At 36.4% G+C, this 15244-nt stretch overlaps 1 protein-coding gene across 2 annotated transcripts in view; it reads left to right on the top strand.

The window, feature by feature from the left end:
* Positions 1-15244, top strand: part of LOC135219169 (probable serine--tRNA ligase, cytoplasmic) — a 96129-nt gene that overhangs the window by 58198 nt on the left and 22687 nt on the right. For both annotated transcript variants that reach the window (XM_064255702.1, XM_064255703.1), the window contains 4 exons: positions 4447-4557; positions 7607-7738; positions 11351-11465; positions 15060-15238. In XM_064255702.1, coding sequence (XP_064111772.1) covers positions 4447-4557; positions 7607-7738; positions 11351-11465; positions 15060-15238 — 537 coding nt within the window. The remainder of the gene's footprint in view (positions 1-4446; positions 4558-7606; positions 7739-11350; positions 11466-15059; positions 15239-15244) is intronic.

Consider the following 15244-nt stretch of genomic DNA (forward strand, 5'->3'; position numbering starts at 1 on the left):
TGCCTGTGAAGAGGAATATCTCGGGCAGTTGAGAGTTAAAGCGCATGAGGTCAGAGCCGTAGCAACCTCATTAGCTTTCCACAAGAATATGTCGATAAACGACTTAATTGGATCCACATATTGGAGATGCAATTCTGTGTTTGCGTCTAACTATTTGAGAGATGTACGTGTAACTTATGATAAGTGCTTCTCTCTCGGACCTTACGTGTCTGCGGATTCGGTGCTGGGACAGGGGGCTGAAACCAATCTAGCTTAGTTTAGATAGATTAGGAATTTTAATCTTGTGGTGTTGTTTTTTATGGTCGATTGAAAGTGGTCAGGGAAAAGTACCACTTTCAATTCGTAGTGTATAACAAAGTAGTGTGGTCAGGTGGTCGAGATTGGTTGTTTTCATGCTCCTTGTAATGTTTTGGACCTAGGCTCTGTCTTGTAAGAGGGTTAGTCCCCGTTGATACGACAAAGGTGAAGGCTCTACCATGTAAGTGGGATAGGCCCCATTGGTACGATCCAAAATAAGGCTCTGTCGAGTAAGCGGGCTAGCCCCCATTGACATGATCCAGAAGAGTTCTCAGTGACAGGTCTCATCCTCACTGGAACTCTTGAGGCAAACAGACTCATAGACAGTACTCATGAAGTCTTCTGCCCAATAAGGTAGGAATCAAGGTATTTAAGTTTATTTATAGTACCTACAACAAAAGTTGTTTTCCCTGTCTTTTGAATTGCTATTCATATTGAGTAACTATCTCTTACCCTCCTCCAAGGGTGCCAATCAGCTAAGTATATATCTGCCGGGTAAGTTGCATGTGTAAAAATGAAATTGTTAAGATACAATAAAGTTTTACACATACTTACCTGGCAGATATATACGTTTAATGGCCCACCCATCCTCCCCTCAGGAGATAGGGGGAAGAAAAATTCTGTCAGAAAACGGGAATGATTCCTATTACCGCCACCCAGCGGCAGGTAGGGGAGGGGGTGATCACCTGACCTACCTGTAGCGTGTGCCGCGAGTTTTGAATTCTGTCGGACGTCAGAGACATAAGCTAAGTATATATCTGCCAGGTAAGTATGTGTAAAACTTTATTGTATCTTAACAATTTCATTTTCCCACCTTCCTAGGGAATGTGGAATCAGTTATGTATTTGTTAGGTAAGTCACTTATGTGAAAATTACATTTTTATAATAAGATAAAGTTTCACATATACGTACTTATCAAACAATTACATAATCAGAGCCCTTCCTCCTTCCCACTGATGGATGTTGCGGCTCAATGAATTGTTGACAGTTGGCTCAGCAGTACCAGGTGTTCCCAAAAGTGGGTGGGTCCCTTTTCACCTACACTAATGATGGCAGCGCTGCCGCCAAAAGTTTAAATTTTTCGACTGCCAAGTAAGGAAGCTTACAGCTATGTATTTGTTTTGGTAAGTATATGTAAAACTTTATTTTATTATAAAAATATCATTTTGCAGTGTGCATTTTTCTTATGTAAAAGAAATGGGAGAAAGACAAGAACTGTTCATCCATTTTTTTTTTAACTTCTTTTTGATGGCTAAGGTAATTTTGAAGGCTAAGGTGTGGGCCATTATATTTAGAAAATAGCTAGATAATCAGATCCAAGTCTGGCTTTTCCTGGGATATTGTGTAGAGTTTATGGTGTTTATTAAATGGCTGGTCTGCCAGTGGGTATATGGAAGATATACATTTTTCTGTGAAGTTAGTGTCTTTAGTCATCTCAGTGCATTTGTTTGAATATGAGTGTTCATTGTATACCATTATCATTAGTACATATTATTATTACGTTAGTTAAAGTATACACGAGGTTGGAATAAGTTGAAAAGAAGCCATTGAATTTTTTTTTTTCATGTTGGTACATATACACAGATTAGGGTATGCCTTTTTGGTATGCCTGTTTGGAAACCATCAGTATTGTAGTCAGTAATTTCAGTAACACTCTGTCATCTTAAACATCAGCTTTCTGGATTTTGTTTGCTATAAGAAAGCTCTGAATGCCTAGATGTCAGAAAAAAAAATGGTATTGTCAAATACATTAAAAATTTGGTAGGCTCTAAAGGCATTTTGGATGCTGAAATGAAAGTACCCAGTGTTAGCTTGGCTATTTTGTAAGTGTGGGTTCGCCCATCATGCTTTAGGTGGTTATGCTCCAATTCTTTGATTTTGTGAGATGTGTGTGCTGCATAGAAGTCGTTTCCTGCACGGAACACTGTCCTCTGCTGTGGTTTTATGAAAAGATTTGGCAATTTTCTGAGATTTGTTGTGCAGCTGGTGGTAAAAATGTTAAACATGAGCATCACATGTTACTTACAAATATATAGAAATATATCCATCATTCCTTGTAAATTTTGTATGCATGTGTTCTACGAGTTTTAACATTTTTTTGGTTGTCACAACATGGGACATAACTGCTCCCAACTTATTGTCTGCTAGGCAACATTAAGTAAGAAAACGTATATATGCAGCATGTGGTGTTGGTTATTTGTTGTATGTATGTGGTACACTAGTTATCTACATGTGTACTGTGCTCTCTCTCTCTCTCTCTCTCTCTCTCTCTCTCTCTCTCTCTCTCTCTCTCTCTCTCTCTCTCGTGTTGTCATATGATACTGAGAAAGAAACTATTCTTATAAAAAATTATTTTGGCCTGAACCTTAACTACTGTTAAAGCTAGTTTATATCTTTGTGCCATTAGGTATGAAGATATAAGCTAATTTTAACAGTTGGTATCCAGATAATTCATTTTATCATAGAAATATGGATATTTTACAGAATTTTTTTATATTTGCATGTTATACATCTTATAAGCATATGTAATTAGGACTCCTCAACCATTTTATTATGATTTTTTTTTTTTTTTTTTTTTGCTATCAACCACTTTATTATGATGGATTTTTTTTTTCGCTTATATGTGCTATGTTATTAATTGTATGAAGAGTGTTAAATACTGGCTAGGTTAGGAAAAAGATGATTTGGAATTACTCTATATGCTATGTCTGTTTGCTGTGATATCTTGAATATTCAGGTGTAGGCAGTATTTAAGGCTCATCATTACATTTTGGATATTGCCATATCAGTCCAGACTCATTGAAATTTAATAAGCTTGGCTTATTTAGTAGGATATAAAGGATTAATTTTAGTGCAATATATATATACCAACATAAAGTTAGCAGAGCGCCAGACAACAACTAATTCTTAATGTTAGATAACTATGCTACCATCTACAAACTAGATAATGTTACTGGCATTAACCACAGAAAATAAACAATGGCATTAAGGCTGGAAAGCAAAATCTTATGCCTCAGAACAGTAAATGGTTAATGAAATATGTACAGCACTACTGTTACATAAACTTGAACACACAATGAGCAACAGGGTATAGTAAGCAAAGAATTGAATGACATTAACTTGAAATGACTTACTTGTCTGAGCCTTCTTAGTCATTCATTTCCTATATTCCAGAATTAAAAAGCAGGGGTGTTTAGAAACTGAAAAACATTTTTCGAGCCAAATGAATAGAGCACTTTCCCTCAGATCAAGTATAAACAGTAATTAGAATACTTTCCATATGAAAATATGATCCAGTGTATTAGAGGAAGTTTTAAGATTTTGGGATTGTACTGTTTTGTGAACCCATGATTAAAAAACAGGATAAAGAGGAATAACATTATTTAGACGAGAGAGAAACCTTAAAAATATTGAGTATGAAATGTAGTGGCAAACTTTAAGAATATGAAGCTTGCTGTCAATAAATTATACATACATGCTGAAATTTATGTTCCTGCCAGCCTGGAACCTAAGGATCAGTGGGCTGAAGTAAATGATGAATTGGTTGTGAAACAGATGTAGTTTTTCCACTTGTTAACAGTTCTGCCAGATTGAGGGGTTCAGCTAGGTAAGGGGTTTGTTTTTAGTTGTCAGTTTTGATAAATTTTTGGAAATTGAAAGCTCTGAGATTAGTACTATATTTCAGTCATTTTTGTATTGTAAATAGTCTACCATTAGGTTCTGTTGAGAATACTCTAATAATTGCCCGTATGTAGCTTCTTTAGGAGTTTGAAGTCAGTGTTACATATGCTGGGCATTCCACAGGTGGTTAGTTATCATAAAGTATAAGTAGCCTTGGGGCGGGGAGCCTAGTTTAGACATCCAGAAATTAATGCATTAGTACTTCTCTTTCTCTCCATTGATTCTTGGAGTAGTAGTATTTCTTTTCACCATTTTTTATTTATGTTAAACAAAACTTGCTGGATTGAAGGTTGAAAGCTATAATAATGAAGTTACATTATCTTGGAAATCTTAAGAACTCCCATTTTACTTAAACTGTATTTCTTACAGTTATTTTGTATGTAATTAGATTGCATGTGTATTTATACAGTTTTATGTACCGTTATTAGTCAATTGTTTTATTGTCTGTAAATTATCTTTCTATTTCAGGCAAAGGAAGCAGAAGGGGATGAAACCAAAGTGCCTGAATCTGTCCGAGAGAAATTAACAGAACTAACTGTTGAGTTGTTAAGACCGTTGTCAATTTCACAGTTGAAGGAGGTATAGTAATTTTTTGTTAATCTAGTTGCAAAGGGATACATTTTAATCATGCAATTTTTCAAAGAAAGATTGAGAGGTTAGAGAGTGAGTCACTCACAGTTCTAGTATTAAAAGATATATGTATGTATGTTCCTATAATAGTACAAGCCTTGTCTTGTATGTGGTATAATTGAAGTTTGGCAACAAGGTAGTAGTTTACTAGTAGCATATGAGTGACAAGGTTGGTGACTTGCCCACTTATTTGACTGTTTGCAACACTTTATTTTGCCTGCCCTGCCATGTAGATGGCTGCTGCTGTTGAAGGGCTATATGTATGCCATGGTTTTTTGTTTTCAACTTTTGGCTTTCTTTTTCTTCTTGTAATGTATATGATTGTGGTTTGAATTTTAGTGCCTGATTTGTCTGCAAGGATGTACGAATAATAAAGGTGTTTATGTCATGATTATTTGTGTGAATGAATTTTATAATAATATGGTATTTTGTATATGACTTACCAAGTACTAATTACATAGCTAAAAGTTTAAAAGTACTGGTAGCTAAATTCTGAAATTTTTGGTAGTGATTCTTTTGTTTTAAAAGTGAAGGTAAGTGGCTCCGCTCACTTTCAGGAAAGAGAGGAACAACTGAGCAGAGAGAACCAACTTGTTTATGCTGGCTCTTGGCGAAGGTCATGAGCAGTAGTGATGTTTTGAAATTCTCTTCATTGAATGTTGTGGAATTATTTCACAAATTGGTGAAGTATTTTTGTTTCGGTAGCATTTCAGCGATTAGATATAGTATAGGATTTCCTGTGAATTTTTACTTTTAGTGACGATTATAGATAAAGGACTTGCTGTTTGACTTCTAAGTTTAAAGATGTCTGACACAAGTTCGACGAGTATTCGTTATTGCAAAAAAGGCTGCAATACTAGACTTACATCAGCAAAGTGTGATTTGCACACTAAATTACATCTTGCAGGGGACAAGTATGTTCAGCTAGTTTGACTTGTAATGAGTGTAAGGATTGGAAAAGCTTTAACTCTCATTTGAATAAACTAGAGAAAGACAGAAAGATACAGGCAACTGTTAGGAAAAAGTTCAGCTAGTCAGGAATTGGTTAACTCTCCAGTTGAATTACCTCTTATTTCTCTCTCTGCTTTGTCCCCCATTAATAGTCCTGCCTCTCTTCCACCTAACCCTGGACCCAGTTCTCACACTCCCGAACCCAATACCATTGCCATTCTTGAGAAAAAATTTGACATGCTAGTGAACACAGTTGCTCAAATTGGGGTTTCTGTAAAAGTGTTTATAGAAAATAAGTGTTATGAGTGATCATGCAGTGACAGTGGAGGCGCTGGCTACTCGGCCTGCCGATTCTCTTAGGCAAAGGTCCAGCACCAGGGAGAAGCTATACCAGAAGCCCAAGGGAGGTTGTTCGGGTCTGCCCCCAGGTAGTTGGTCCTTCAGTCTCACCTGCTGCAAATACCCAGGTGTCAACAGATAATCAGTGGAAACACGTGTTTCCTGAAACGCATCATCTTTCAGCTAGTTCTGATGATTCGAGTCTGGAACAGAGCGCCAATGGCACAACAGTAGTAAGTCAAGACCATTGAAAAGGTCAGCAGAAGTTCCTTTGCACCCCTCAGGTGCCTTGTAAGAAGTGAGGGAAGCTGTTCCTGCATGTAGATTTTGGGACAACCCAGAGTGTTTTCCAGGTAGCGTTCAGTCGAACGTCAAGTGATAGTGAGATGCCAACGTGCGGTAACACCTGTAGATTCAGGTAATGAAGTTTCTTCAGATTGACCCCTTGTGTCTAAACGCCAGCTGGCACCACAGCAAAATGCTCTAACTGAGCGCTCATTTGCACCTGAGCAATCTTATGCTCTTGAGCGCCCACTTGTGCCCAAACATCCACCCCAGAAATCAAGAACCTGCATTTATGGAAATCAAGAGACAGGTTGCTAGAAGGGAAGTCTCTTTTATCCTCAGAACCCAGACCTAAACTTCTATTTTGATGCATCGGATCTGGGCTGGGGAGGAGCAATTGCATTGGCATATAAACATCAAGGAGTTGAAAGCAGTACAATTTTGCTTGATGGCATTTTGCTCAGTAATGTCTGGAAGGACAGCTGCAGTCCACTCAGACAAGACAACTGCTCTAGCCTACATAAGGAAACAAGGAGGAACACACACTTTCTTCCTCTGCGAGGTGGGGAGAGACCTCTTTCTATGTGAGTATTAGCAGAATTACTTTGTCATTTCATTGTTTTTATTAACATTGTTTGGGAATAGAATAATCAATGTATCCCACCTCCTGTCAATATGGGAACCAGCTATGTATTTACTTGGTAAGTTACATATACAAAAATGGTATTTCTATAAAAAAAATTATATTTTGTATATAATTACAAAGTACTACAGTGAACCCCCTGTGGACTCACGCATTCGCGGATATCTCTCTGGAACATTTCCCCGCATTATTTGCAGAAAATTCGCCTATTCACATTATTTTTCTATGAGAAATATCCACAAATTCCAGTTTTTTTTTATCAATTTCATAAAATGTACTTTTTGTGATAAAACTATTAAAAAAAAGGTATAAAAATTTGTAGTGGGTTTTTCTTGAGTTTTAACTAACAAAATAGGAGGTTTTAAGCATTTTTATAGGGGTTACAACTATTCGTGGGCTCTAACTGTTTGCAGGGGGGTCTGGTACCCATCCCCCGCGAATACGGGGAGTCCACTGTAATTACAGAATGGGAGACCACCTGCCTCCCCACACATAGACATTTACATAAACAAATTGGTTCTCTCTGCTCAGTTGTTCCTCTTTCTTGAAAGTGGGCGGGGCCATTTATCTTCACTTTTAAAACAAAAGAATTGCTACCATGAATTTCAGAATTTAGCTGCTGGTACTTCATAAGGCTTTAGTAATGCATTGATGAAACTAAAGCTATTGGTGAAAGACAAGTAGATTGGGATTCTTATTTCAAGTGAATAATTTGCATTCCATTCTAAATCTTTACGGTATATGATATTTTTAATAGCTGATTTACTTTATTTTCTGCAGGTTAAAAAATTGGTTGATGAAGCTATGGCCCAAAATAATGAAGATTTGGTGAAGACTGAAAATGAAAGGGATGCAATTTTAAAAGAGATAGGAAATCTTGTTCCAGATGATGTACCTGTCAGCGATAATGAGGTTTGTTATTTTTTTCATTTTGGTGAGATATGGTGTGTGGTCATAAGAACTCTGCATAGCCAAGACTTGATTTGTGATTACAGTTAGATTTAATTTTATTTTCTTATTTATTTTTGCTTTGACACTCAGTAACATTTTATCATTTCTAATAGGCATTTTAAGAAGTTAATCTAGTTTTGCTTTTTCTGCAATACTTATCAACACTCAGATAAATATAAATTTTTATCAAACCAGATTGTGAGACTGGGTGCAATATTTAATTTTTCAGTCGAAATCAGTGGTTTAATTTAGCATTTTGTGCTTCATGAATCCCTGTAAACATGGCAAAAAGATAGGTTGTATTTAAACTCCCCATGGAGGTGGTTAGACTGGGAATCTTGGCACAGTCACTAAGTAAGTCACTTGGGAAGATGTTAAAGGCTCCCAATACCAACTTGTGTCAGTTGTCTGTGATGTATTTCATGGAGGAACCTCCCTATTGAATCAGTCTTCCCCAATGTGAAAGACAGAAGAGGGTGGCAGGGGTCAGGGTATTTTGATACTGAAAACAATATAGAAAAATACACTTGCAGTGCAAAATATATTTCTGCTATCAAAAGAGTAATGTACTAGATTGGTCAGAATGCTGGAAAATGTTATGTATAACAAAACAATGGACATAAAAGTAAGCAAAAGATAAACTAAAGTTAGTTTGCTAACAAGATGAGATTACAAGGGATGGCTTCACAAGAAAAAAAACTGTGATTGCATTAAATACTCAGAACTGTTTAGTATATATGAAGTGATATGGAAAGTTAAAAAAAAAAAGTGAGGCAGCAAGGAGATATCAGTTTTAAATATTGATGCTTTGTTTGTTCTGGTTGTATTTTTTAACTAGTCACCGTCATCAGAAACTGAAACAGTTGATACTTTGATGTGGTTGACAACACACAAGTTAGAGCAATCACCTACTATTGCCTAACATGCCCAATGCATGCTTGATTACGTCATTTTATAACAAATACAGAAAATAAACATTGCCCCAACAAGCATCACAACAGCATTGAAAAACTCCCTCAAATATAAGCATGTGCGTGTTCTCATCAACATGTCTGAATCCTCTAAATGGTGACTGGTCACTGTTTTCTAATTCATTTTCTGTAAAGAGAAAAATGAAGGAATAGAAAACAAAAATTTAGAAAAATGAAGGGAAAAGAGAAAAATGTAATAGGTGTCTGAATTAATGGCTTTATACATCCCAGAATCAGATTCACTAAATGACACTGCCATTCTTGAATGTGTCATCTCAGGACCTCCAGATAATGTGGAAAGCCTAGGATGTTCCAGGACATAGTCCTCTGGGGGCCCACACAATAATTTGGAGTTGCACGGCTAGGCTCAGGTATGGGGGTTTGATGCAGGTGAAGGGTTAGGCATAAGAGATAATGGTCTTAGTTTGAAGAAAGCATGTATAGTAAGGTGAGCATTTTATATTGAGACCAAAGGTCAGATTGGAATTTGAAATAAAAAAAATTTTTTTTAGTTATTTTAATTTATATTTTAGTTTATTTTACATTTCCTTCTTTAAACATAAAATATTAAATAAGTTTTACAGAACTTATGGCAGGATAAATTTTCTAAATTACTGTATATTTTCATGTATCAGACAACCTTTAGATAAGACAAGGTAAAAAATAACAGAACATTTTATGAATTTACCTCATATCTGTAGTATAGGATGACTTTTAAATTATAAGAACAAAATGGTTTCTTGGAGAAAAGTATAACCATATTTATAATGATGATGACTTAAATAAAGGTTGTTTTGCTTGTTGTATCCAATTACAGTATGACTATTATCATATTGTTAATGTATTAAAGAATGTAAATATTGCCATGTACATCTGCATTTGATATTGTTTACATTCTCAAAATCTCGGCTGATATGAGTGTTATTGATATCTTCATTGTCATTATTTGTTAAAAGAGATATTATTTGGAGATACCTTTTATCGTAAATTAACGAGGTTTGGTAGAAAACTTGTACATATTACTTCATTGTGTAAGCATTAGGTACAATGTCTCCAGTTCCAAAGATCATTTCCTCATGGCTATTATTTGTTTTATTTAGCCTCGGCTTTAACCTGCGGCTTTAATTTTCTAGTATTCTTTCTTAAGATCTCCATTGCATGAGGAATGAACAAAAATGTATTTAATTTTACTTAAGGACACCACCATTGAGAATCAGCAGGGTTTAACAATTTGACAATTTAACAAAGCTCTTAATGCTCGATAGTCACGGTAAATGACATCAGGAATCAGCTGTTACTCAATTCACTTGTTAATGTCAATTCACATTTACAGTAATTTGAAAATAATAATAATAATTTTAATAAAACTTAATTTACTGTAATCATATTGCACATATATTACAGACAGTCCCCGGTTATCGGCGGGGGTTCCGGTCTTGGAGGGGTGCTGATAAGTGAAAACCGCCATTAACCGAAACACGGCCCATTATAGTGCCATAAATCACCGATTTTATGGCGCTAGACAAGCTTCATAAAACTGGATTGCCGATAACTGAGTCCGCCGATAACTGGGGACTGCCTGTACAATATATGAAGTAGAACGGAACGATGCCGAATGTAACTTGATTCAGAGATACAATCCTTTCGTAGATTATCAAAGCTGGGTTTAACAATGCCGATTCTATATCTTGTTTTTAATACATACATTACCTAAAGGGGAAACCATTGTTTTTTTTACGTTTCATCGCCATTCTCAAACAACCTTTGATAACAATACAATAATGACTGGTAATTATCATATACAATTATTGTTCATATGACTGAATTGTTCTGAACAGTTACAAACAGCTTTGTGTGCTGCCTCACTTGATGTTCAATGCGTTTTTGTCATAAAAGCATGGGGGGGGGAATGTGAAAATAAAAAAGTCCTTAAAATCATTTGAAAAATGCCATGGATGGTACCGAAGATGATTTGTATGATATTGACAACGAAGCCTATGTTGACTCGCCAGAACCAGACAGGAAACCCTATGATGGTGGCATATGTGATCAATCGTGTGATATGTATGAGAAACTTTTAATGAAAAATGAATATTAAGTTATCCTAAATGTTGTTACTACCTTAGTTACACTGCCATTAAAATTTCTAAAAGGTTACCAAAAGATAAATGTTGCTGTGAGCACAACCACAACTCGATGTTTACATTTCTCAGCTTGGATCGTATAGATAAAAGTTTGTTTCATTGATTTAGAATTATTCCTCAAATAGGATATTTATTGTGAAGATATGCCAATAATATAAAAGGTAAAAATTGTTTTATTGCTTGTTTTATCAGTTTATGTATTTCATAAAGTGAATCTTCATTTATGTTGGTAGTTAGGCTATAGCATGGAGGCTGAGGCTAGCCTACCGATACACATCATAGAATTCAAGGTTTGATTTTTTAGAATTGTAGTACGTATGTATAAGATGACCACCAATTTTTAAGGGTGAATTTTAGGATTTAAAGGTCGTGTATATATAGATACTGAAAACACAGGCTTTAGCTGCTGTTATTGTGATATCTTTTATTTTATTCTTATTCTTATTATTCTTTTGTAGGATAATAATGCAATTGTAAGAACATTTGGTGAAGAGTCAAATAAGAAGTATTCTCATGTGGATCTTATTTCAATGATTGGTGGAGTTGACTCTAAGCGTGGTGCTGTTACCTCAGGTAAGCTATCAACAATTTTCCATCAAATATATCCCTATGGTTTATTTTTTAGGTGTTTCATGATGTACATGATGTTCATACACAGAACAAACCCTAATTCTTAACAGTAGGTTAAATCTTCTGGAGCCAGCTGGAAACCGGTTAAAAACAATAAAAAATTATAAAAGCAAGGTATCTGTAGTATCTTGCATTCAATATGTAGTTGAGGTGGAAGCAAGTCAGAGACCATGCTTGAACCTAGTCATGCATCAGTTGTTCTCCAATCACCTTGGAGAGCAGATGTTTGCTTTGCTCTCTTTCCCAAGCCAGTTTTTTTACCTAACCCCATACTGTTGATTCATATATTCTATCCAGCCTAAAAAGTCCTGTGAGCATCAACATATTTTTCCCAGCCCTCCAGAATTCCTGTGTTAATGCTTCCTATAAGACAAATGCAACTTGCAGTAGATGTGCTTCCAGGACTATTCCTACTGCTTTTCATCATCAGCTGGGGCAGAGGACTCCCTTTTGCATTCTGGAAACAACCTGGGAGGTAATGCATTTCTTCCATTCTGCCTGTTCCGTCATGTCCTGAACAGAATATGTAATGGGACCCAAAGTCTTAGGATGACCCTAGTAGCTCCTTGTGGCCCCAAGCAGAGTGGTTCCAGGGTCTTTTTCTCTTCTCTCAGCAGTACCAAGAGAGATTCCACCTTACCACAACCTTCTCTGCCAACCTCATGTGGAGAGATACCACCAATCTGTAGGATCTTTATCTCTTCATGTGTGGAGTAAGTCTAGTATTTCTTTCGAGCAAGAGTCTTTCTTCCGGAGCAGCAACTCAGTTGTAAGGCTACTTCAGAGGATCTTCGTCAGCTGTATATAAGATGAGCTGTCTGCTGTGATTGGTGTCATCGAAGGGATTTCTCTCCGCTCAAAAGTTTCTGTTCAGTAGATAAAAATATTCTGGCTCTTTTTCAGAATGCAGGAAATTCTTTCTGTTTATACTGGCAAGGACTATAGGACTGCCTTATGATTAATTCTTCATCTGCAAGATGTGGACATTACTTCACCCTGGGAATTCTCTTTGTGGTCCAAGAGCTTACTCTTGAAATGAGTAGTCTGACTCGAGCTCTATTCGAGCCCATGCGTCAATTGTCTTAATGTGAAACTGACTTCCAAGGGGTTGGGGTCAGTAGCTTTCAAACTTGTCCAGGAATTTGTGGCTAAAACCCAGATTTCCTCAGTTCATGATAACAGATTTGCCTCCCTTTCCATTCCTTACAATGTGGAGTTTGTTATCAGCAACCTTCAAGAGTTTCTGCTTTCCCCTGTCAGAGCACTGCATTATTATTTAAAGGACTCGTCATTGGGCTTAGATGTTGTAGACTTTATGTAAACACGGGCCAGTCCAAGGAGAAGGTGTCCTAGAATACCCTTTCTTTAACTATATGAGGTGATTAGGCAAGCGTACTCCTCAACGTCAAGTTGCGTCACCAGTTCTGTGCATGCAGAAACACATGACATCAGAGGAATAGGTTCCTCCTTAGCATTTAAGAACAACTTACCTGATCTTAGAATTCTGAATGTTGGTTCTGATTATATATTGTATAATTGTTATGGGTATAGATAAGTGTGATTATATATTGTATAATTGTTATGGGTATTTTATGCATTGTTGAAATATGGTGGGTGTCCTATATATAGACAACATGTGGTAGATTCTAGAAGGTGTCTGTTGATGTATTTAAGTTGTGTTGTGACGTCATAGGCTGTGACGTCATAGACAAGATGGCGGCGGCGTCGGCAGGGTGTAAACAATAACACGGGGCAGTAGAAAGCACGTGTTGGTGGTGTGTGGTTGGTAGGGGAGAGCTCTCTGTCTGGTAGGAGTTGTTTTTTGGGTCGTAAGTCCTGTGGTGCTGGTGTTTTAAGGTGATTTCTGGAGTGTACTGGAGTTGGAGAAAGCGTACAGGTGGGTAGATTATTCATTTTTATAGAGAAAGAAAGGAGTTAGGCTAGGCCAAAATTCAAAGGTTCTTGACTGCGTTAAAACACTCACTTTCATCTTCCTGAAGGATGTTGCCCATAGATCCTTGGACACTTTTTCCTTGGGTACATTGGTGAGTGATCAACAAGTGTAACTCATCCAGTGCCCCTAGCAGGACAGTTGATATCTTGCCTAAGATGATTGTGAGTAGGGAATGAGTGAGATGACTGGTCTCTTTTTCTTTCCCTTTTCTTCTTTCTTAAGTACCTATGAGCGGTTTGAAAAATAGACACATCATACACTGGAGCTGGCTTGATGCAAGTTAGCATTGCAGCCATACTGTTACAGCACTTTTTATGTTCCATACAACATACAAATCTGCTTCTCAGTAGCTTCAACTCCTCTCCAGCAAGGTGAGTGAGGGATGGTGACAAACATGTTTCTTGTGGCTAACATGGTTTGCTGCTTGAACAGATATAGTTCTTTTGACTTCTGTATGTGCAATGAATCTGGACATGTTCCATTGCATTTAAACCCAGTGGACTGGGTATTAGATACGTATTCACATATCTAACATCTCAAAGGTTTAGGTCCTCTTCTTTAGAAATCTCATTTCTAAGAAGAATGATATGTGCCGAACCTCCATTTGGTTCAGGATTCTCATATCTCCCTCCAAGTGTGAGTATCCTGCTGTTAACACTGAAGGTTTGTTCCATGTATGAACAAATGACAAATTTATTGTTAATTAGTACTATTATTCATAGTTAACAAACCTGAGGTCTTAACATTGACTCCTCTCCTCTAGCCATCCCTTTTATACTTCTTCCATGTGTCACTAGGATCAAGCGTGGGCTCTTGACTCGCTTCCACCTCCCTTATGGATCGGATGCCAGACGCCACAGATTCCTTGTATTTACAGTTTTTTATTTTTTTTTTAACCGGTTTCCAGCTGACACCAGAAGATTTATCCTATTGATAGGACCTCAGGTTTGTTAGCTCTGAAAAATACAAATGAATTTAAAAATTTCATTTTAATTTTAACAAGAATAAAATTGTCAAACAACATTTGGAGAAAATATGATAGTCAAAATGTGAATCCCTATAAATTATTACTCATTGTTTTTCTGAGGGAAAACCAAATTACATTTGGTAGTTTGGAGCTATTGAATTGTAAAGGCACACTGATTTTTCCCAAAGATTTACAAGTACTAAAAGTCATTGTATTAATAACTGATTTTGATAATGTTAATGTAACAAAACTAGCTAATGTCATTTTGTATGTGCAAGGAATCTGGACATGTTCCATTGCATTAAACCCAGTGGACTGGGTATTAGATACGTATTCACGTATGAGAGGAAGTAGTAAAAGGTAATTTAATTTAGGAATGGCTGCATTGTTAATAACATTATAAGATGTGATGGGAAGAATTCTTCAGTTAGTATATTTAAACATAGTTTCTCAAATTGCTACAGAAACTTAGGTCTAGTTTTCTTTTTAATTTTTCTTCTTTATACAGTAGACTTTTTATTCACAATTTCATTTTCAGAAGTAATTTTTTAAAAGTTACTCTGTAGTTTGGAATGTTTACATAAAATTCTGATTTTGCATTTATTGTTTATTTCAGGTGGTCGAGGATACTATTTAATGGGCCCAGCAGTATATCTTGAGAGAGCTATTGTTGAATTAGCACTGAAAATGCTCCATGAGAAAGGCTATCAGCCTCTGGTCACCCCATTCTTTATGAGAAAGGAAGTTATGCAGGAAGTGGCCCAACTCTCACAGTTTGATGAAGAACTTTATAAGGTAAAT

Source organism: Macrobrachium nipponense, chromosome 1 (assembly GCF_015104395.2).
Source record: "Macrobrachium nipponense isolate FS-2020 chromosome 1, ASM1510439v2, whole genome shotgun sequence".
Classification (NCBI taxonomy): Eukaryota; Metazoa; Arthropoda; class Malacostraca; order Decapoda; family Palaemonidae; genus Macrobrachium; species Macrobrachium nipponense.